Raw genomic sequence first — 25,000 nt, 5'->3', positions numbered from 1 at the left:
GTGTTTTGATATGATAGATTCGTGTTTAAACCAAGTGGGCTTTTTTGTAGCGGGCTTTTTTTAGCGCGGGCATTTTGTATTTATTTTTGCCCTTGAGCTACTTCCATTACTGTAAAAAAAATAACGAAAAATAAAGCAATAAAAACGACGAAAGTTAATAAAAAAAAGAGAACGAGTGGATGAATTCAATCAGTATCTTTTAATGAACAATACTTGCGACTTAAAATATCATTGAAACCGTGTCCATGAAGAATCAAACAAAAAGTAAAAATAAAAAAAAAGGGTGCATGGACTTCAAATCAGTAAAGTTTGATGAGAAAGACACGTGTTCCAAATCAAAAGCGAATCTAAGGAGGATTATACAAAAACAAAAAAAAGATAACGACTGGATGGGTATGCTTAATAGTGTTTGGTAAAGACTCTCATTCCAAATCCAAGAACTTGTAAAGGACAACAAAAAATAAGCGAACTTGCGCCTAAGGAGAATCAAAATGAATTTCCGCTTGAGAATAAAAATGAACTTATGAACTTGCGTCTAAGGATGATAGAAGTAAGGTAAAACAACTCGCGCCTAAGAAGTATAAAACTATTGACAAAAAAAAAATGGACTGAGCCAGTATAGAAAACGAGAATATGACTTCGGGGAATGTAACACGGGTTTAGTGAGACACCGCAATGCAACACAACACAACACGCTGAGTCGACCCCCGCAGGCCACTCTGGTTCATTATACTTTGTTCGACGTCCCTTAGCTAATAGGCTCCTCCCCCGCCTACATTCAGTGCTATTCATTTGCAAACACACATAAACCACGCCTTCTCTTTAACTTGGGTTGCTTGAGATTGATGGATAATAGAAAATAATCCACTACGCAGTTCTAACTAACTCTGTAAATAGCCCCCTGCCCATTGACCACTGGCTGTATATCATTGGCAAATCGTCAGTAAAGCCACTTCCTCTCTCTGTCACAAGCTCAATGTATTTATTAGATGCTGGGAAAAGTTCCATATACTCTATTATATACGGGAAAAGTTCTATATACTCTATTCATGTTGTCTGCGGTAACGAGCTCCGCCCTATTGCCCACTGAGAGAATATGATTGGCCAGCAGATAAGCAAGCCACGCCCCCTATCTCTCCCAGCCTGTATGTATTCCATAGAGCTGGGAAAAGTGCTCTTCACTCTGTTCAAACTGTCTTCGTTATCAAACTCCGCCCCACTGCCCACTGAGAGAAAATGATTGGCCCGCCACAAGGAAGCCCCGCCCCCTCGCACACTCAGCCTGCATGTGATCAGTGGATGCCGGGAAAAGTTAAATCTTACTTCTGGCTTTCGGACTGGCGTGGGCGGCGCTAATTTAGGAAGTTAATTTCACCGTTGCATTATACGTTGGCAAGTTTATCCTTTGTACTCAGCGACCACGACAAGAACAAGAATCCGAGCCCACCATGTCGTACTTCAGCTTTTGACTTCTTCGTACTCAGCGACCAGGACAAGAACAAGGACCCGAGCCCACCACGTCTTACTCCTGCCTCTGAGTGTCCCGCGCAAACATTTCGGATCCAATCTACCCTTCGAGGCGCTGGTGTTTATTAGACTTCAACTTTTATTATTGGAGTTTAATCTGTACAGACCCATCGATTTACTTTTTCCTGTTGCCGCGACGCATAAAAACAAATTATGTCAGTTAATTTTCAGCAAACTTTCCGGGTAGAAATATTAATCTTTCAGCTCGGAAATATGCTAGATAAGAGTGACTCATTAAAGCAGGACAACACTAGATATAAAAGTAACTACTGAACATAAAGTGTAAGCGAAATAGATCAAACTTTTATCTCAGAAACATACAAGATAAGGCTGATGAATTGAAATCAAATTAACCCTACGAACATAAGTAATTATTGAACATTAGGCGCATGAAAAATACATTAAGCTTTCATCTCTGTGGCGTACGAGATAAGACTAACTAATTCCAGCTGAGCAAGATGAACGATAAAAGGAAATGATGAATATAAATGAAATCCGAAATCAATAGAAAAGGTTGAAAATAGAAAACAGAAAATGAGCATCTTAGAGTAACTTTATTTTCTTATGAGTGAAGACGAAGATAAATCCACCAACTGAGATAAAGACAAAACGAACAATCTAACAAGAGCAGTGAGTAGCGGGCTTTTTTATTATTGTTTCCTTTTTTTGTGCCCTTTCCTTTGTTGTAAAAAAAAAACAGTAAAACAGGTACCTTAAACCAACCTCCTTTACCTATACGTATACAAAAACAATAATGAAGCAAAAAATAAAGAAAGAATCAGCATAATACACATAAAAACAATCAATAAAACAGTTATCTTCGAGCAGCCCCATTTTTATTAAGACACAGAAGATTGTTGAGGATAAAAACTCATTAACATAAAATAAACATCAAATCAAATAAAGAAAATAATAAATAGGCGATGGAGCGACCTTCATATCCTGGCCCACAAGCTCTCGACGCAGTGGCAACAAACCGAACCAGAAAAAAAACTACATTAACACAAAAACCTATACATAAAATCGATGAAATGTGGGACTACGAGCGGCTTCCATCTCGTAGCGTAAGAGATTTAGACACGGCGCCACCATGACACCCAAAATATGACCCACAACACATCATAAGAAAATAATTAAGGGGACTGCCAGCTTGTTCTAGACTTCCTCACCCTTCGAAGCCACGGGACGAAGCAACAACAGAAGTGGCAACAAAAACAACAATAGAGGTCTTAGATGCGGTTTTTTTTGTGTGTTTGGTCCTGTGAGCAATATTTGGGGTACACAACGTTGGCATTTACTTATCCTGGTGCTCGATTTGTTTACTCCCATTGTTCCTTTTCTTCCGCCTTGTTTTACTTCTTCCTTCTCGTTCTCTTTTCTTTCTGCTTTTCCACCATCATATTTTTTTTCACTTTTTCCCATCTTTTCTTCCTCTCTTTCTATAGCTCCTTTTTTTTCATTTTACTTCATTTTTGTTTTCTTTCTTATTTTTCTGCTCTTCTTCCTCCGTATTTTTCCACTTCCTTTTTCCTTAATTTCTTTTATCTTTTTTATTTTTTTCTTCTCTCATCGTGCTTTCCTGGATCTTACTCTCATTCCTCCTCTTCCTCTTCTTCTTCGTCATCGTCATCGTCCTCTTCCTCCTCCGCCTCCTTCCCTTCCTTCACTCCTCCACCTCCTCCTTCTCCGATTAGTCTCTCTGGCCAACATGGTCGAAATTAGAGACTTCGATAATTGAATAATTTTCCGAAGCGGGTCTCATTAATTGGAGGTAATTATCCTTTGTTATGGAGTCCGTCGAAGGTTAATTACGTGATGCTGAGGCCCTGTGCTGCCTAATTACCTGTGTCTTCACCAGGTGTGCGCCGCTCGTTACCTGTGCGCTATTAGGTGAGGCGAACTAACCGAGATGCAAATTAATCTGTCCTCTCCCTGTGCCGAAATATTTACAGCATCAGACTAGGCAACTTGTCTTAAGATGATTTTGGAAGCGTGTGAAAAGGTATATTTTTTTTGTCATTAAGATTAATTTCATGTTTATCCTTTTTTTGGGGGGAGTGGGGGTGGAGGAGTACATAAAATTGATCTTTCAATGTTAGTGAGAAAAATGGTTTAGTGTCTTGATGTCATCTTGAATGCGAGTGATGGTTATAATTTTTTTTAACTAGCTAACTTAACATTCTATTTAAGCGTTTGATTTTATTCAGTATATTTTCTTCTACCACGGCTTTAACTACGATAAAAAGGTGGGAAGGAGAAGCAAGAAAAAAATATAGATGAGAATAAGACATTAAAAATAGTGAGAAATTTCATGTGGACAGTAAGTAGGTATCAGATATTGGAGAAAAGGAGAAAGGGAGCAGAAGACATTAAGAATAGTGGGAAATTTCATGTGGACAGTAAGTAGGAATCAGATATTGAAGGCAAGAAGAAAGAGGGGAGTAACACATAAAAGATAAAAAAATATATATAATCCAAAAAATGTAAAAATAAGTAGAAGCAGATATTAGGGACGACAGGTAAGTAAATAAGGATATGTAGAAGGTAATAAGGTACACATATGGCTGAAGAAAAGGAAACACGTGAAAAAATAAGTTAAAAAATATCGGATAAAAAATAAGATAAGTATAAGAGAAGGAAGATAGATATTAGATCCTGAAAAAAAGTATAGGATAAAAAGTATAGGATAAAAAAAGCATAGGATGAAAATAAAATAAATAAGATAAATAAGATAAATAAGTATAGATAAATAAGATAAATAAGATTAATATGTATAGGATAAAAAAGTATAGGATAAAAAATGTATGGGAAAAGACATCTCCCTCTTTCTCCCTCTCCCTCTCTGTCCCTCTCCCTCTCTCTTCCTCCCTCTCCCTTCCCCCCTCTCCCTACCTCTCCCTACCTCTCCCTTTCTCCCCCTCCCTTCCTTTCTCCCTCTTTCTCAATCTTATATAAGTAAATGGCCCTAAAACACCCACAACATAAGCCTTACATTTCTTCAAACGACGCCTAAAAGTACACTTCAGAGGCGAAAGTCAGGTATTTATTGAGCTTCTTTTGGGGGAAACTGAGAAAAAAAGGTCAACGTTAAAATGTCGGTTTTCAAATGATTCTCGATGGACCGGTCTCTCTCTCTCTCTCTCTCTCTCTCTCTCTCTCTCTCTCTCTCTCTCTCTCTCTCTCTCTCTCTCTCTCTCTCTCTCTCTCTCTCTCTCTCTCTCTCTCTCTCTCTCTCTCTCTCTCTCTCTCTCTCTCTCTCTCTCTCTCTCTCTCTCTCTCTCTCTCTCTCTCTCTCTCTCTCTCTCTCTCTCTCTCTCTCTCTCTCTCTCTCTCTCTCTCTCTCTCTCTCTCTCTCTCTCTGTGTGTGTGTGTGTGTGTGTGTGTGTGTGTGTGTGTGTGTGTGTGTGTGTGTGTGTGTGTGTGTGTGTGTGTGTGTGTGTGTGTGTGTGTGTGTGTGTGTGTGTGTGCGTGTGTGTTTACGGTAGGCAGGTACGCAGAATAACTAAACAGGTATGCAAAAAAAAGTAAACAAAGCAGAAAAAGTAAGCAGATATACATAAAAAGTAAGGAGGTAATTAGAGAAAGTAAGGAAGTAAGCAGGAAAAAGTAAACGGGTAAGCAATATAAGTAAGCAGATAAACATAAAAAGTAGGCAGAGAATTAGAGAAAGTAAACATATAAGCAGAAAAAGCAAATAGACAAGCAGAAAAAGTAAGCGGATAAGCAGAGAGAGTAAGTAGTTGAGGAGCAAAAGTAACCAGTTGAGCACAAAAAAGTAAGCAGAAAAGCGTAAGAAGATAACCAGCAAAAGAAAACAGATAAGCAGAAAAAGGTAATCAAGTAAGCAGGAAAAGTAAGCAGAAAAAACAGTAAAAGTAAGCAGGTAAACAAAGAGGAAGCAGGTAACCAATAAAATGAGATAAGGAGGAAAAGTAAGCAGGCGAGCAGAAAGGGTAAACATATAAGCAGGAAAAGTAAGCAGATAAGAAGAAAAAGTAACCAATTAAGCAGTAAAAAGTAAGCAGGTAAGGTGGAAAAGTAACCAATTAAGCAGCAAAAATAAGCAGGTAGGAAGAAAAAGTAACCAAGTAAGCAGTAACAGTAAGCAGGTAAGGAGGAAAAGTAACCAAATAAGCAGTAAAAGTAAGCTGGCAAGGAGGAAAAATAATCTAGTAAAGAGAATAGGAAAAAGATAAGCAGAAGTAGTAAGCAGACAAGCTGAAAAAGTAGAGATAAGCAGCGAAGAAAAGCAGATAAGCAGGAAAAGTAACCAATAAGCAGAACCAGTACCAAGGTAAGAAACAGTAAGCAGGAGAGGAGAAAAAGTAAGCAGTAAGCAGTAGCCAGGTAAGAAATAGTAGGCAGGAGAGGAGAAAAAGTAAGCAGGTGATCAGGAAGGTAAGCAGGTGAGCAGGCAGATAAGCAGATAGGCGAATGAGCAGGTAACGGAGAAAGGGGTCGTGATGCTACCCGTTTCCAGGTGGGTGTGGTCAACGGTAGTGCTCCGGCGTCACACCTCACTGAACGCCCCTCTCTCTCTCTCCCCACTCTTCCTCTTCCTCTTCCTCCTCCTCCTCCTCCTCCAGCACCTTCACCGCCGCCCACTGTCCACACCTTCACTCCACCACTACGCAATGACAACGCTTTTCTTTTTTTGTCTTTTTTTTTTTTTTGGCTCAGTTTCGTAGATTTAAAGTTTAAGGAAAAGAAGATGAAGGAGAGACTTTTGAGTTACGATGGACAGGTCAGTTATTCCTTCTCTTCTCTCTTCTCTCTTTTATTTCTCTTTCTCTCTCCCTCTTTTTTCCTCTTTTGTATGCTTTTTTTTCTCCTCGCCTCGCTGCGTCACAGAGTATTCTATTTTTTCTTCTTCTTTCTTCTTCTTTTTCTTCTTCTTTTACTTTTCATCCTCATCCTTCTGGTTCGTGTCCTTCCTATCCTCATTTTCTTTCTCCCTATTCACGTCTATTCCTCCCTTACTTCCTTCTTCCTCCTCTTTCTCTTTCTCTTTCTCTTTCTCTTTCTCTTTCTCTTTCTCTTTCTCTTTCTCTTCCTCTTCCTCTTCCTCTTCCTCTTCCTCTTCCTCTTCCTCTTCCTCTTCCTCTTCCTCTTCCTCCTCCTTCTCCTCCTCCTCTTTCTCTTTCTCTTTCTCTTTCTCTTTCTCTTCCTCTTCCTCTTCCTCCTCCTCCTCCTCTTGCTCCTCGTCCTCGTCCACCTCCTCCGTAAGTGCGTCACACACACACACACACACACACACACGACACCAGCAAGCAAGCAAGCAGGCAAGCATAGCCCCCCGTTCCCTCATCCCCCTTCCCCCCCTCCCCTCACCCCCCCCTAAACCGGTGTGCAGGCAGGCTGGTCATACCGCCGCACGCTGCATGCCCACTACGTCAAGCCTCCCGCAGAGAGGAAAAAAATAAATATACAAGATTAAAATTGCGGCTACAGGCAAATTTACAAGTAATAAGTTCACCTCCCGCCGCGGCCACACCTTCCTTCCCTCCTCGACCCACTGGACGTGATCTTTCTTTTCTGTCTTTCTCTCTTAAGCACCTATCACACACACACAAATATACAAGTTATCTCTTCCCATAGGCTCTGTCCCTTGATCTTTCCTCTATCTTTCTTAATTATACAAGCTACCATTTTCCATACGCTCTCTCTCTCTCTCTTACTTAATCTTTTCTATCTTTCTTTCTTAAACGTCTATCACACACACACACATATACAAGTTATCTCTTCCCGTAGGCTCTGTCCCTTGATCTTTCCTCTATCTTTCTTAATTATACAAGCTACCATTTTCCATACGCTCTCTCTCTCTCTCTTACTTAATCTTTTCTATCTTTCTTTCTTAAACGTCTATCACACACACACAAATACACAAGTTATCCCTTCCCATAGGCTCTGTCTCTTGATCTTTCCTCTATCTTTCTTAATTATACAAGCTACCATTTTCCATACGCTCTCTCTCTCTTACATAATCTTTTCTATCTTTCTTTCTTAAACGTCTATCACACACACACAAATATACAAGTTATCTCTTCCCATAGGCTCTGTCCCTTGATCTTTCCTCTATCTTTCTTAATTATACAAGCTACCATTTTCCATACGCTCTCTCTCTCTCTCTCTTACTTAATCTTTTCTATCTTTCTTTCTTAAACGTCTATCACACACACACAAATATAAAAGTTATTTCTTCCCATACGCTCTGTCCCTTGATCTTTCCTCTATCTTTCTTAATTATACAAGCTACCATTTTCCATACGCTCTCTCTCTCTTACTTAATCTTTTCTATCTTTCTTTCTTAAACGTCTATCACACACACACAAATACACAAGTTATCTCTTCCCATAGGCTCTGTCCCTTGATCTTTCCTCTATCTTTCTTAATCATACAAGCTACCACTTCCCTTCTCCCACCTTCTCTATTTTACTCATATTTCTTTTCACTCTCATTTAGATTTTCATTGCCTTTCCACACACCGACGCAACCCATTTCCACCTCCACACTGACGCAAATACTCACTCTCTCATTGCATTACTTTTACCTTATAACTCATGGAAATTCGCACCTTTAGCAAATGACCAACACATCAGTCTTTTCTATACACAATCATCCACTTACTCACTAACTCCCTCTCTCACTCCCTCACTCATTCACTCACTTGGACTTATGTAACCTCTCAAGTTTCTTCTTTCAAAACCTCTTAACCACATTAAAAGATCAATCTACTCCACACTCACTCCCTTACTCACTCATTCACTCACTCATCCACTCACTCCCTCACTCACTCACTTACTCACTCACTCAGACTTATGTAATCTCTCAAGTTTCTTCTTTCAAAACCTCTTAACCACCTTAAAAAATCAATCTACTCCACACTCACTCCCTTACTCACTCATTCACTCACTCATTCATTAATACACTAATACTCATACACTCATTCAGACATATGTAATCTCTCTAGTTTCTTCTTTCAAAACCTCTTAACCACCTTACAAAATCAATCTACTCCACACTCACTCCCTTACTCACTCATTCACTCACTCATTCATTAATACACTAATACTCATACACTCATTCAGACATATGTAATCTCTCTAGTTTCTTCTTTCAAAACCTCTTAACCATCTTAACACATCAATCTACTCCGCACTCACTCCCTTATTCACTCATTCACTCACTCCCTCCCTCCCTTACCCATTCCGTCACTCTCTCACTCAGCTATATCAACCCTCCCACCTCCTTTTTTTTTCTCCAAACCGCAGGAAACTTAACTCTTAACCGCCTGACCAGCCACGCATTAGCATCCTCCTATATAGTAACTTTTCATCTCCCGCGCAACCTCCCTCCCCCGGCTTACCGCAGCATCCCCAGCATCCCCCCGACCCTGCCTCCTCCTGTCCCCTCCTATTAAAGACAAACAACAAATACTTCAACCACTCCCTACCATATTCAACCCAGTTCAACTAAACAAGGTTGGAAGATGGACAAGCGCTCCTGCCTAACGAATTTATAGACTTCTTCCATATAAGAACTGGGATGCCCACATTTGTTATATACCTGGACTTTAAGCCTTCGACAAGGTACCGCACGAGCCAAGTGCACTCGGAGGATCGGAGGATCGCGTGGATAAGAGATTGGAAATTTGAAGAAGGTGGGTGGAGATGGACCGAGGAAGAAGGATTATCGAATGGTCGGAAAAATGGCAAATGTCTTTTAATGTTGACAAATGCAAAGTCATGCACATTGGGTCCCAAAAAGTAAAATATACATACATCGCCAAATGTAAGAAGCGATGCAGGAGGAAAAGGATCTGAGTCACTATCAGCACACCTGAAACACGCGAATGTGTGTGTGTGTGTGTGTGTGTGTGTGTGTGTGTGCGAATGTTTCCTACTCCTCATCTTCCTCTTTTTCTTCTTGTTCTTGTTCTTCTTGTTCTTCTTCTTCTTCTTCTTGATATTCTAGTTTTTTATCTTTTTCTTCGTCCTCGTCCTCCTTCTCTTCCTCCTCCTCTTCTTATTTCTTCTTCTTTCACTTCTTTTTCCTCTTTTTCTACATTTTCCTTCTTCTTCGTCTCCTCCTCCTCCTCCTCCTCCTCCTCCTCCTCCTCCTCCTCCTCCTCCTCCCCAGCTTAATCTATACGTCTGAAGATCTTTCCATCCACCTGCATGTCTGTCTACCGTGTTTACCTGTTTGTGTGTGGGTGTACGTGCGCTTAGGAGCCCCCACCGCACCGCCACGTCCCTACCAATGACCACCTGTCGCGCCCGTGCCCACCAGCGAGGTCAAAGGTCACGTCTGGGAACCAAGGAAATACCAGCGGGCGCGGAGGCACAAAAGGCCGCGTGGGGGTCAGAGGGTCTAATAAAGATGCGCACGGGGTCAGAGGTCACGCGGGGAGGCGAACGTGATGACCCCTGGGGGAATTTTGTGCGAGTGTGAAGGTGATGAGTGTGCGTGGGTGAATGTTTGTGATGAGGGAAATGATGAGGGGTTTTTTTCTTTCTTTTTCTCTCTCTCTCTCTCTGTCTCTCTCTCTCTCTCTCTCTCTCTCTCTCTCACTGACGAAGACAGGCAAAGCCTCCAAGAGGATTTGCACAAAATTTCAGCTTGGTCGGATAGATGGGAGATGCCCTTTAACGTAGACAAGTGCCAGGTCCTTCAAGTTGGAACGAGGAATAAAAAGTTTGATTACGAAATGCGCGGCGTTAAACTCAAAAGCGTTCAATGCGTCAAGGACTTGGGGGTCAAAATCGCGTCAAACCTCAAATTCTCACAGCAATGCATCGATGCAGCAAATAAAGCGAACAGAATGTTGGGCTTCATTAAAAGAAACTTTTTATTTAAGAATAAAGATGTAATACTCCCGCTCTACAACAGTTTAGTCAGACCCCACTTGGAATATGCGGTACAGTTTTGGTCTCCCCACCATGCAAAGGATATTGCTAAATTAGAAGGTGTTCAGCGTCGGGCAACGAAAATTATCCCTTCCTTGCGCAACAAATCCTACGAAGAAAGGCTTTCTACCCTTAACATGTTCTCTCTTGAGAAACGTCGCCTCCGAGGAAAACTGATCGAATGTTTTAAAATACTTAATGGTTTCACGAATGTAGACAGATCAACATTGTTTATGATCGATGACACTTTGCGCACGAGGAACAATGGCGTAAAACTCAGATGTAGACAAGTAAATTCAGACTGCACCAAATTTTTTTTTCTTCACCAACGTTGTAGTGCGAGAATGGAATAAGCTCCCATCATCAGTGGTCCAGTGTAACACGATTGACTCCTTCAAAAATAAGCTCGACCGTCACTTCCTTCAACTTAATATCAACTAGAGTAGAAATGCAACGTTTTGGAGTCTTCTGATTAATGTAAAATCACTTAGGTTTAAGGACAGACCACCAAGTCTGGACCATGGGGTCTGTGTGGTCTGATTTTCTATGTAAATCTCTCTCTCTCTCTCTCTCTCTCTCTCTCTCTCTTCCGTATGATTTTGTCTATTCCCATGTTTACTACTTTTTCTCAACTTTCTACCTCTTTCTTTTCTTCTCCTCCTCTTCCTCTTTTTCTTCTCTTTCTTTTATTTATTTTCTTTCTTTTTCATTTACTTTTTTCTTTCTCTTTCTTTATTTTCTTTCTCATTTCTTTCTCTTTTCTTTGTCTCTTATTTTCTTTTTTTTCTCTTTTTCTTAATCTTTTTTTCCTCTTTCTTTCTTATTTCTTTTTCTTATTTTCTTTCTCTTCTTGTTTTTCTTCTTATTGTTGTTGTTCTTCTTTTCTTCTCCTTTTTCTTCTCTTTCTTCTTCCTGTTCCTGTTACTCCTCCTCCTCCTCCTCCTCCTCCTTATTTCTCCTCTCCCTCCCAGTTGTCATCATCCTTCAGGCTATGATCAGTCCACCTTCCACTTCATGTCCAATATTTTCTCTTCCTCATCACCCTCATTCCCATCCTCCTCCACTCCCTCCCTCCCTACTTCGTCCTCATGATCGTCTTCTCCTCCTCCTCCTCCTTCTTCTCTCCTCTTCTATTTCTTCATTCTCCCGCTATTTTTCTTCATCTTTTCATCATCTGTCATGGCTCCAACGCCCTCACAAGCTAGGAAAAGAAAACGGAGAGGATCTGAAATGGAGGACTTTACTGATCTCTCTTCTGATGCAAACGCCCTCATAAACTACTAAGAAGAGCCCCAGTAACAATGATTATGTGTAATGAATGGTTCCCTGACTGCCCCTTCTGCCTGTGTGCCTCGTGTAGCAGCCTTAAAATGAAGGACATGGTGTGGAAATATTGCGTGCGTGTCTACAACCGTGGCCTTCAACATGTTACTTAAGTATTTAAATGCATAATAACCAAGAAAGAAATATTTACTAAACCGTATGTGTAACCTTCTTTTCCTGCCTTCCTCGTCTTCTTCTCCCAGTCCTTCAATCATAGTTTTTTTTTTCCTTCAGTCTTCCTTCCTCCCTTTCCTCCATACCCCTTTTCCACCTCCTTTTCTCCCTCCTTCCATCATCAAACATACTTTTTTTTCCATTTCCTTTACGGCACTGCAGCAAATATAGTTTTCTTTATGCCAAATTCAAGTGGAGGGTGAACATTTTATGCCTACGGAGATGCTGGGGTCAGGGAGGGTCAGTAAACGATGCCTTGCTGGTCTCGTCATTTTTCTGAAGAGCGTGTACACAGTCAGCCTCCTTGGGAACAGATCCTCGTAGACATGAATTTTTAGGGGACGCTTATGGAAGTAAGATGATGATGATGATGATGATGAACAAGAACGAGGAAGAGAAGAAGGAGAAGAAGGAGTAGATGATGATGAACAAGAACAACAACAACAAAAACAAAACCAGAACAAGAATGAGAAGAACCACATGGAAAAGAAGAAGAACAAGAACAAACAGTAGAAGAAGAAAACCAAGAGGAAGACGGAAACGAAGAACAAGAACACAAAGAACAAGAAAAGGAAGAAACAAACAAGCAGAAATAAAAACAAAAATTGAGAAGAAAACTAAGAACAGCTACAATAGAAAAAAAAGGAGGAAAAGGAGACAGAAGAGGGCGAACAGGGAGTGAAACAGGCAGGAGAAGGGGGGGGAGGAGGAGGAGGAGGAGGAGTACGATGAGGAAGGAGGAGGAGGAGTACGATGAGGAAGGAGGAGGAGGAGGAGGAACGAGGAGGAAGAAGAGAACGAAGGAGGAGGAGGGAGGAAGAAGAGAACGAAGGAAGAGGAGGGAGGGAGGGAGAAGAGAACGAAGTAAGAGGAGGAAGGAAGAAGAAACGAAGAAGGAGGAGGAGGAGGTGAAAAGAGACAGCAGAGGCACGCGGAGTCCTGTGTTGTCCAGTCTTACCGAAGTGACACGAGGATTGTTGAGGCTTCCCGATGAGACAATGGAGTCATTAACACATTCTTGGGCTGCTTCCGACGCGCCTCCCGCCCAAAGACACCGGACGAGGCAAAACAAAGACCAGGTTACGACGCACAAAGGAGGACGATTGGGATAACTTTCTAGCTCTTTAGACTCACACTGGTACCGATGAGCATACACAGTTAGACATAATACGTCAGACAGATAGAAAAAAGAGTTTGAGATGAAAAAAAACTGATAAACATAAGAGATACCATCGGACTTATACAGCTAGCAAGATAAAAAGACAGACAGCACGTTAAACAAATAGAAAGGGAGTTTATGAGATGAAGAAACTGATTAAACAACACATACAGTTAGCAAGATAAAAACACACAGACAATAAGTTAGAATAGAAAGATCGCAGGAGACGAAAAAAATAATTAAAGATACCATCGGACATAAACAGTTAGCAAGATAAAGAGACGGACAGTAAGTTAGACAAATAGAAGACTGTTTATGAGATGGGAAAAAAATAAACAAAGAAAGATACCATTGGACGCATACATGGAGATAGACGGTGCGTTAAAGACGGCTGGACAAATAGAAATAACTTTGAGACGAACAAACTTATTAAACAAAAGAGATACCATCATACATATAAAGTAAGTTAGACAAATAGAAAGACTTTATGAGATGGAAAAAAATAAACAAAGATACCATTGGACACATACATGGAGATAGACGGTGCGTTAAAGACGGTTAGACAAATAGAAAAAAAAACTTTGAGACGAAAAAACTTATTAAACAAAAGAGATACCATCATACATATAGAGTAAGTTAGACAAATAGAAGGACATTTTTATTAGATGGAGAAGCTTAATAAACAGACGAAGCTAAAATAAAAAAAGACAAACAGTAAATAGTAAAAATAAACGGACTGAATATAAGACTCAGAAAAGACAGGTACCAAGAATGCAATTTAAGACAAACAAACACAGACTGAGGCGCACAAACAGAGTCAGTTTTGATCAGACAGACATAGAATCAAGACACATAATCGGACAGAGCATCAAACAGGAAAGTCTTCTAATCACACAGCTCAAGGGACACAATCACCGGAGAAGCGAAAAAAGACACAATCACACAGACAAACAAACTGATGAGGAAGAAAACAAGCTAAAGAATATACATAAAACAAGATGGAGTCTATAAATTAAAGGAAACAAAAGCACAATCAATGATAGAGATGAGACAAGTTAGTTCTTCTACACGTAAAAAAAAAAACAGATTCACACCCACACACCCACCCACACACACACACACACACACACATAACAACAGACACCAACACCCACAAACCCACTCAGCCGCCCACCCACACCAAACCACACTCTCTCACAAACACAACCCCCCCCACCCCCTCCCACCCCACATACACAAGGGCAAGCCAACCAATCAGACTAACTCACCCACCAACCAAAGGCCCAACCAGTCCAACAGTCCCCCAGTCAACCAGTCAACCAGTCCAGTACTGTAGTAGTGCAATAGTTTAGTAGTGAACAAGTACAACAGTCAACCAGTCCCCCAATCCACCAGTCAAGTAGCCCACCAGTTCACCAGTCAGCACTCCAGCAGTCCACCCCCAGTAAACTTGCCCGCCAGTTCATCAAACCTCCAGTCTTTTTTTTTTTTTTTACAGCAAAGGAGTCAGTTCAAGGGCATAAAAAAAGGAAACAATAATGAAAAAAATACAGTCTACCAGTTAGAAGTCCTCCAGTCTACCAATCAACTAGCCCGTCAGTTCATTAGTCGTCCAGTCTACGAGTTAAAAGTCCTCCAGTCTACCAGTCAACTAGCCCGCCAGTTCAACAGTCCTCCAGTCTACCAATCAACTAGCCCGCCAGTTCATCAGTCCTCCAGTCTACCAGTTAGAAGTCCTCCAGTCTACCAGTCAACTAGCCCGCCAGTTCAACAGTCCTCCAGTCTACCAGTTAGAAGTCCTCCAGTCTACCAGTCAACTAGCCCGCCAGTTCAACAGTCCTCCAGTCTACCAGTTAGCAGTCCTCCAGTCTACCAGTCAACAAGCTCGCCAGTTTATCGGTCCTCCAGTCTACCAGTTAGAAGTCCTCCAGTCTACCAGTCAACTAGCTCCCAAGTTCATCAGTCGCCCAGTCCACCAGTCCACCAGTTAGCAGTTCGGCAGTTCATCAGTCCTCCAGTCTACCAGTTAGAAATCCTCCAGTCTACCAGTCAACTAGCTCCCAAGTTCATCAGTTCTCCAGTCCACCAGTCCACCAGTTCGGCAGTCCAGCAGTCCGCCTTTCCCCGCCTCAATCAGACATTCACCCCCGTTAGCAGCCACCCGTCCAGCCGATCAGACAAGCGAGGATGTAATCAGGCGCAGCATCAGGTGGCCTACCCTCCAGCCGGTTCCCGATGGTGCTGGTGACGCGGACAGCACCACCACCTGGGCGGGTCACCTGACGGGGATTGGCAGGTGGCCAGGGCAGGGCAGGTAGGTGTGGGTGAAGGTGCGGGTGGTGGTGAGGATGGTGTTAGTGGGAGTGAGGGTGGTAGTGGTGTTAGTGAGGCTGGTGGTGGTGATGGTGGTGGTGAGGAAGGTCATAGTGAAGGAGGTTGTGATGATGGTGTTGGTAATGAAGGTGATGGTGATGGTGGTGTTCGTGGTGGTGGTGGTGGTGGTGGTGGAGGAGATAGAGAAGGCAGGGGAGGAGGGTATGAAGAGCAAATTGGAGGTAGCAAATGTGGAGGAGGAGGAGAAGGAGGAGGAAGATGGAGGTGGCAGAGGTGGAGGGGGAGGTGAAGGCAATGGTGGTGGTGATGGTGGTGGAGGTGATGGAGGCGTTAAATGCGAAGTCAAGTAAAGGAAGAAGCGAAAGACGGACCAAGGTGGAGGTGAGAGAGGTGGTGGAGGTGGTGGTGGTGTTGAAGAAATAAGGTGTAGTGGTGGTAATGGTGTTGATGGTGGTGGTGGAGGAGGTGGAGACGGTGATGGTGGTAGTGGTGGTGATTGTGATGAAGTAACGAGCAGAAGGCGAAAGGGAGGAGCGGTGGTGGTGGTAGTGGTGGTGGTGGTGGTGGTGGTGGTGGTGGTAGTGGTGGTGGTGGTGGTGGTAGTGGTGGAGGTGGAGGTGGTAGTCATGTCAGGTGAAGGTGGGGCAGGTGGAGAGACAGCCGGGAGCAAGGTGATATTTTGGGGGGACGGGGGGGAAGTAGGGTGAAAGTGGAGGAGGAGGAGGAGGAGGAGGAGGAGGAGGAGGAGGAAGAAGAAGAAAACAAGAAGCAAGGTAAAGTTGGCAGTGGTAAACGTGGTAATAGAGGATGAAGAGGAGGAGAAAGAGGAGGAGGGAACAGGTGGTAAAGGAGGAGGGGGAGGAGGAGAAAACCCTTACATTTACCTGTGACGAATGGACGACGGATAAAAAAAAGACGCAAAGAACTCCCCCACCCCCAAAAAAAAACTTCACACTTAGAAAAGGTCACGCCACAAATCAGAAATCTTGAAGTCGAACGTCAATAAATACACGATCAAAACGTCCAATAAACGTCAACGAGTAATTACTTTCATAGAGCATTTAACTCCTTTTGAAACTCTTGAATTCCTCGACTCGTTCCTTTTTTTTCTTCTTTCATTCCTAAAACACACCGGGACATGCATCACCTCGGGCATGTGTGGGGGGAGGGGGGGAGGGAAGGAGGGGGAGGCTGGGTGTGGGTGTGGGGGGTGTGAGTGTGTGTGTGTGTGTGTGTGTGTGTGTGTGTGTGTGTGTGTGTGTGTGTGTGTGTGTGTGTGGCGGCCTAACAAGTTCTTATCTCATCTCGTACCCGCGGGCTTCTGGCAGGTGAATGTCTCGTCGCATGTCACCTGCGGGCCGCCGTGTCACCTGCCCCGCCACCTGTGCTGCTTCACCTGGCCCACCCTCACTTTGGCGAACCAGATCCAAGGAAATAAAGATCCAGTCCCTTAAATTCCAGCGTAGAAGTGTTCACAATCTTCATGTATCGTCCCTAAAAACATTCACGCATCACCCCAACAAAACTAAGAGACCCAAGGAAATAAAGATTCACACCCTTAACTTCCAACCTAAAAGTGTTCAAGAGTCTTCATTTATTCTCTTTAAAAAGCATTCATTCATCACCCCAACTAAACTAAGAGACACAAGGAAATAAAGATTCAAACCGTTAACTTCCAACCTAAAAGTGTTCAAGAGTCTTCGTTTATTCTCTTTAAAAAGCATTCATTCATCACCCCAACTAAACTAAGAGACCCAAACAACTCGTTATTTTTAGACACTTTCACGTCCCACATCAATTATTCATAAAGGCTAAAAAATAGGTTCAATTCGTTTTCATGAGTGTTTTTTTCACGTTCATGTTGAAGAGGCTGTGTTAGACTACCACCAGGGCCATTAAACTACCCATGAAAATTACCACAATACCTGCGAAAACCTTGTTAAATGTATGTGCTTGAGCGCCGTAGTTTTTTTTAGAATAAGGCTCTCACAGAATCTTCATAAATTACCTCGAAAAATGGACTCCCACACCGCCCTAACTATCCCAGGGAGCTAACTAACCCAAAACCCACAACTTCACACGGTAGAACGTCAAGAATCTTCATTAGTCAGCCCCCAAAAGGCGTAACAATCCCATCCATCACTCAGCAGACGGAGGGCCAGACGCGTCCACCGCCCGCCGAGACCCTTCACCCACCAGACACTTTCTGGAGCCACTGACGAGCGTTTGGGGCATACACTTAGGGCCATATTTTTAAACCTTTCAAGGCCCAAGAACACAACTTTGACAACGCTCTCACGGGTAGTTTGGGCATTTCCAGGGGTAGTTCTTTGACCCTGGTGGTAGCGTGACAAGGCTTCTGTAACATGAACGTGGAAATAACATTAATCACAACGCTATTAATATCCTTTTCGGTCTTTGGAAATAGCTGATGTGAGAGGCGGGAGCGTCTTAAAATACCGGCCTTCAGCACTCCGACGTCCAAGATCCTCCAATTTAACAAGGCATTCGTGGGACTTTCAAGCATTTCCAGGGATACATTGATGACCCTGGTGGTGGTTTGATCCTTCCTCTGTAGTATGAACCAAAAAAAACACTCATTAGAACCCGGCTGATCTTTTTTTTTGGCCTTTGGGAATTGTTTTTGTGAGAGATGGAAGCGTCTGTGAATGCCACCCTTTCCCTCTTGCTAGGTAATTTGGAAGCGCCTCCGGGACTGACCGCCCTATCCAACCCTTCATTCTCTCCGTCTGGGTGTGAAATATACATGAAGAAGCAGATTGTTAGAGGAGGAGGAGGAGACGGAGGAGGAGGAGGAGGAGGGGTAAGGGTGAGAAGATGGTAAAAAGGTCACGACTTCGAAGTAATTGTTTCTGAATCTCATTTGACTTCGAGGAATGATTATTTTCGGCCAGGGTTAGTCAGGACACATTTTTTTTTTTACTCTCTCTCTCTCTCTCTCTCTCTCTCTCTCTCTCTCTCTCTCTCTCTCTCTCTCTCTCTCTCTCTCTCTCTCTCTCTCTCTCTCTCTCTCTCTCTCTCTCTCTCTCTCTCTCTCTCTCTCTCTCTCTCTCTCTCTCTCTCTCTCTCTCTCTCTCTCTCTCTCTCTCTCTCTCTCTCTCTCTCTCTCTCTCTCAGAATTTAAAACTGCACTTAAGTCTTACATCTTTCTGAGTAAATAAAAAAGTATATGTGCATTCCTTCACAATCTGAGAGAGAGAGAGAGAGAGAGAGAGAGAGAGAGAGAGAGAGAAACAGACAGACAGACAGACAGACAAACACAAACAAACAGACAGACAGACAGACAGACAGATGGAGAATGAGGTGAGGTGAGAGAGATTTACAGGTAACCACTTAAAACTTTCCTAGTGAGTCACCTTGCCAGCCGCTCGCTTTTGGAGGTGATGAGGACTGTGGTAGAGGTGGTAGTGGTGATGGCGGAGGTGATGTTGGTTGTGGTGGTGGGGGGGTGCGTTGGACAAGCCTGTGCATTAACAACAAGTTTTACGAATAGCGAGCCTGAGTGAACGAGGCTTGTCATTTTATTAAGCACGCTACTCCTGCACTTATGTACCCGTTCCACACACTCCCCGCTCCTCTCCTTGTCACCCCCCAGTTCCACACACTTCCCGCCCCTCTCCTTGTCACCCCCCCGTTCCACACACTTCCCGCCCCTCTCCTTGTCACCCCCCAGTTCCACACACTTCCCGCTCCTCTCCTTGTCACCCCCCAGTTCCACACACACCCCGCTCCTCTCCTTGTCACCCCCCAGTTCCACACACTCCCCACTCCTCTCCTTCCTCCACACCGTTCTTCCTCCCGTTCCTTCCTCCCGTTCCACACATTCTCCGCTCCTCTTCTTATCTTCTCAAATGGTTCTTATGCAGGTGTCTAATCCCTCGCTCTCTTTTCTGATGCATAGAGAGTGGTGATGTTATATGATCTTTACGCTGTAGCTCATCCAGGTGTATTTTGATCGTGGTAAAGGAGGATCTAGGTTGTTTTGTTGTTGTTGTTGTTGTTTTTGTTTTTTTTGAGCCTGGGATATGCAACCTTCATTCTATTTTCTCAGGCGTAAACGTGATTTTGTATGTATCCCACTCCATAAATCCTCTAAGCGTACTCTGACTACGGTATAAATAGTATCTCGTTCTTCGTCCTTTCTTCTCCAGCCTGTTAGCTCTGGGCCTGGCATTTGCGTCCCTTCTGCTCTCTTAACTGATGCATAAAAGTGTTGATTGCATATATTCTTCACGCCATAACTCAAGCAGGTGCATTATAATCATGGTAAGAGAGTATCTAGTTCTTCTGTTGCTTATAAGTTCTGACCCTGGCATACACACCCTCTACTCTTTTTTTTTTTTTTTCATGCATATCTTGACTGTATAAGTTTTCAACCCCATGAGTCATCCAGGTGTATTGTAATCATGACAAAAGAGTATCAGTTCTTTCTTCTGTTGCTTATAAGTTCTGACCCTGGCATATACACCCTCTACTCTTTTTTTTTTTTTTTTTTTCATGCATATCTTGACTGTATAAGTTTTCAACCCCATGAGTCATCCAGGTGTATTGTAATCATAACAAAAGAGTATCAGTTCTTTCTTCTGTTGCTTATAAGTTCTGACCCTACATCCTCTACTCTCTTTTTTTTCATGCACAAACGTCTTGCGTGTATATGTTTTCAACCCCATGAGTCATCCAGGCGTATTCTGATTATGGTAAAAGAGTATCTAATTCTTTCTTCTGCTACCTATAAGTTCTGACCCTAGCATATACATCAACCTTTTTTTTTTTCATGCATGTCTTGAGTCATCCAGGTGTATTCTGATCATGGTAAAGGAGTATCTAATTCTTTCTTCAGTCGCTTATGAATACTACGTCTGGCATATTCACTCTTCCACTCTCTTTATTGGTGCACAAACGCGTTGATTGCATATGTTTTCCACGCCATAACTTACCCAGGTGTATTCTGATGATGGTAAAAGCGTTTCTTATTCCTTCATCTGTCGCTTACAAGTTCTGAGCCTTGCATATGCTTCTCCACTTTCTTTCCGTGCAAAACCTGTTGATGTTATATATTTTGCACGCTATAATTTATCCAAGGCATACTCTGATCATGGCAAAAGCATCCACCGTTCCTTCTCATGTCGACTAGTCTGTTCATTTTACAACTATTATGTGTGTGACGTTGAGCTGTTTAAGGGAAAGAGTTTAACCCGTTGTATAGTGCAGTGAGGTCTGTTCTGAGCCTGCCATATGCGATTCCATCCTCTTCTCCGGTGCTTAAGTATAGGATTCACATGCCTGTTCTTGTTCACAGTGTTTAATTTACATTTCTTTATAGACCGAAAGATTCAATTTATGTCCTCGAGAGAGCAGTGTTACTTTATTTCTATGGATGATGGGATGTTTTCTTTTGAACTTTAAACTAATTGAGGCGGGAATAACAAGAAGAGTGGATATAATTACAAGGCTCCCTTCTCTATTCTATGTGACCGAAACATAAATTATATCATTCTATTACACTTATTTATATTACAATTTTTATTCTGAGCCTAACCTTTGCGTCTTCCATTATTTGTTCCAACACCTAACTATTGCATTTACAAGTATTCTGCAATCTACACTTATTTACAGACCAATAGAATACATTTAGGGTCCCTCCAAATCTATAATCTTATTTATTATCTCGCTCCATTTCTACTGTTTTCATTTCTTTCACTTTCACTCTTTTCTTCTCGGCGTCTCAGGTGTGTGGGGCGGCTGAACAGGTAGCTCATATTATCCGCACTTCTCCCTCTCTACCTGATTCGTCTCTTATAATGATAATAATAAAAGTATATGCATCTCCCTTCTCTATTCTACCGCCTTTATAAAATCATTTCACAGCAATATCTTATACATTTTTTTCTAATTTGTGTGGGATGATTCGACTTGTAAACATTTATTTACAGACAATCAGAATATATTTAGGTTTGTTCTGAGCCTAGTATAAGCGTCTCCAATTTTCTATTCTACCACCTATATAAAATCATCTCACAGCAATAATTTATACATCATCATCATCATTATACGCATCAGAACTCGTTTGGCTCTTCTTCCGGCAACCTTTGTAATTATATCAACTCTTCTTTTTATTCCCGCTTCAATCAGCTCAAAGTTCAAAAGAAAACAACAACTGATCATCCACTTTCTGTTTACTAATTGCTCTCTCAGCTTACGAACAGGAATGTCACCCGTCCAGATCATGATGTTCTATTCTTTTTTTCGAACTTCATAATTTGCAAAGACCCATAAACACTTCTCTCCGCCTCGTGAGTGCGGTTAATTACAGGACAGGAACCATCGAACTTAATTAACGCATCATCAACCCGGTCTTGAGGCGCCGGGGAGCTCTGGAGGTCATCGGGGTTGGCGTTTGGGGGCGGTGAACGAAAGGTAGACAAAAATGATGGACGAAAATATAAGCCAAAAGGAATATAAACCAAAAGTATAAACCAAAAGGAATATAAACCAAAAGTATAAACCAAAAACAAAGTATAAACGAGAGTATAAAACAACAAAGATAGACCAACCAACCAACGAAAGTATCAAACAAAAGGAGTTTAAACAAAAAGTATAAATCAAAAACAAAGTATACAGCAAAGTATAAAACAACAAAGATAGACCAAATTGTAGACGGTCAAGGAAAATAAGTGTTGAAAAGTTGGATAATAAAAAATATATACGAATAAGTAGAAACCTTAAGTAGACAAAGTTGTAATAACCAAAGAAATAAATAAAGAAGATGGAGATAAAAAGTTGACAAAAAAGTAGAAAATCGTAGAAACCTAAAAGATAAACACAGGAAAAGTAAAGAGCAAAGTAGAGATCACAATCACACAAAACTAATTATTAATAAGAAAAAGTAAAGTAGTATAAAGTAGAGACCAAAAACTAGACTAAACAAGTAAAGATCAACAAAAAAATAACACCAAAAAAAGCACAAAGCAACAAGAACCATGACTAGGAAATCCAGGTAAGTATTCCTGGCCGCGCGCACCTGCCGCTAAACCCTCCGTGAAAGGCATACCGAGAAACCGCACTTCGCCTCCTTTGTGTCTCGCGAGCAGAACCAACAGCAACCCAAGACCCAGACCAGGACAGCAAACAGCGCTAAGAGCCACTTGAAAGTCAGGCAGAAAACACCCCTGACAGTTACTGATGGCGGGGAATTACTCTGCCATCAGGACGCCCCTCGCTGGCCCGTGCATTATCCCCGGCCAGGTGTGAAGACGAGGCCTGTTTGTGCACTCAGACGCCAGGTGTTGCTCTACTTGACATGCAGACCGACTCCGTCCTTCCTTCCTCTCTCCATCAATGTTTGTTTGTGTCCCTCTGGTAATACATGAGATAACTTTATGGTGATTTTGTAAGGTTACGGAATGCAATGACGGTTCTTTTTTTCCTTTTTCCTTATACGTGATATGCACAGCTAATTCTTCCTTCATTTCTTCCTCTCAACCTTCTTCCTTAATTTGCTTTCCTGCTAACACATGCAAGAACTTTTAGGTGATTCTCTAAGTTTGAGATATACAATGACTCTCTCCTTTTACTAATATGGACAGTCGCTTCTTTCCATTCTCTCTCCCTTCTTCCTTCCTCTCTCCCTCATTATTTATATATGTTCTCCTGCAAACACATGCATGAACTTTTTGGTGAATCTCTAAGGCTGAAAAATACAATGACATTCCTCTTACTAATATGCACAGCTGCTTCTTTCCATCCTCTCTCTCTTCCTTCCTCTCTCCCTCATTATTTATATATGTTCTCCTGCTAACACATGCAATAACTTTTAGGTGATTCTCTAAGGTTGAAAAATACAATACATTCCTCTTACTAATATGCACAGTCGCTTCCTTCCATTCTCTCTCCCTTCTTCCTTCCTCTCCATCTCATTATTTATATATGTTTTACTGCTAACATATGTAATTACTTCCCGGTGATTCTAAATTAGTAAATGCAATGACTACTCTTATTACCTCTACTTGACACGTACAGTCGCTTCTTATCCCATCATTATATCACTGCTGCTCAATGTTTTCCTGGTAACACGTGGAATAATCTCTTGGTAACCTTATGATGTTGAAAGGAAAGCAGTAACGCCTCTTAATACCTGTAGATACCAAAAAAAAGAATAACCCAAAAGTATAAACCAAAACAAAAGTACCAAAGAAAGTATTAACCGAGTATAAACCATAAAAGACGGACCGAAAAAAGTATAAACTAAAACCTAACTACCAAAGTATTAACCGAGTATAAACCATAAAAGACGGACCGAAAAAAGTATAAACTAAAACCTAACTACCAAAGTATTAACCGAGTATAAACCATAAAAGACGGGCCGAAAAAAGTATTAACCAGAACCAAAGTACCAAGCAAAGTATTAACCGAGTATAAACCACAAAAGACGGACCGAAAAAAAGTATAAGCCAAAAAGTCGCAAGGCCGCTTACTTTCTTCCTAAATGTTGCTTTGTATTTTTTATTTCATTCCAATACTTCAAAATAATGCCTCTCTGACGTTATGATGTTCAGGTACAAACATCGGTGCCAGAATGTCGTACTCAGCCTCCTATTTACCAACTTCCGACCCCAAATCTGTCTCCTGGGCCACAATAACGAGATTCATTTATATTCATCGTTAAAACAGTTAACTCCTCATGTTTCTTGGTAATACTTAGGCGTCAGAAACCGGGAAATACTATGCTCTGAGTACGATAATCTGGCAACGGTGGGTATAAATGAATACGAGAACCCAAGAACATTAATAGTATGCAAGCTGCCACCCTGACCCCACGTGGCAGCTTTTGTAAACCAACCACCACCCAGCTTCCCAAATCATGAATTATTCTTACCTCTATCTATCGTATTAGCATTTACCACATTGACTGGCTATTACTTACTATCTACCACTGTGAATTTGAATGTATTTTGGTCAACGTCCTCATTACATCTGCATTTATCGAATTTACACCCATTGCTGCATGTGGTACCCTACTCATTTACTACAAAGACGTCACTTAGCACTTTTTTTGATGGTCTAGAGGTTCTAATCCCTAACAATGCAGTGAGAGAATGTTTATTACCTTATTTTGTAACATAACACTTCAATGAGATTCACGTAAAGAAACAAACCAAGAAACACGAAGAAAACCAAACAATCAAGAAACCAAAAGAGGTCAAGAGGTAGATTCTTTCCAGCCTGTATTGGCACCGAGGCGAGGCAGGTATGCAGGCAGACAGACAGGTGAGCAGGTAGAGAGGTAAGCAGAGACAGGTAAGCAAAGACAGGTAAGCAGGTAGACAGGTCAGAAGGTAGACGGGTAAGCAGAGACACGTAAGCAAAGACAGGTAAGCAGGGAGACAGGTCAGAAGGTAGACAGGTAAGCAGATACAGTTAAGCAGGTGGACAGGTAAGCAAAGACAGGTAAGCAGGTGGACAGGTAAGCAGGTAGACAGGTAAGCGCGCAGGAAGGTGGACAGACAACCAGACAAAACTAATAAAACACACATAAAACACATCGATGTATTTTTTT

The 25,000-nt window shown here is 42.0% G+C and overlaps 1 protein-coding gene across 1 annotated transcript in view; it reads right to left on the bottom strand.

The window, feature by feature from the left end:
- LOC126983838 (fibrillin-1-like) overlaps window positions 1-25,000 on the bottom strand; it is a 184,982-nt gene that overhangs the window by 102,614 nt on the left and 57,368 nt on the right. The window contains exon 2 of the mRNA XM_050836970.1: window positions 15,308-15,368. Coding sequence (XP_050692927.1) covers window positions 15,308-15,368 — 61 coding nt within the window. The remainder of the gene's footprint in view (window positions 1-15,307; window positions 15,369-25,000) is intronic.

Source organism: Eriocheir sinensis, chromosome 55 (assembly GCF_024679095.1).
Source record: "Eriocheir sinensis breed Jianghai 21 chromosome 55, ASM2467909v1, whole genome shotgun sequence".
Taxonomy (NCBI): domain Eukaryota; kingdom Metazoa; phylum Arthropoda; class Malacostraca; order Decapoda; family Varunidae; genus Eriocheir; species Eriocheir sinensis.
Note: the sequence above shows the minus strand (reverse complement) of the source record. Positions and strands in the feature narration are given on the sequence as shown.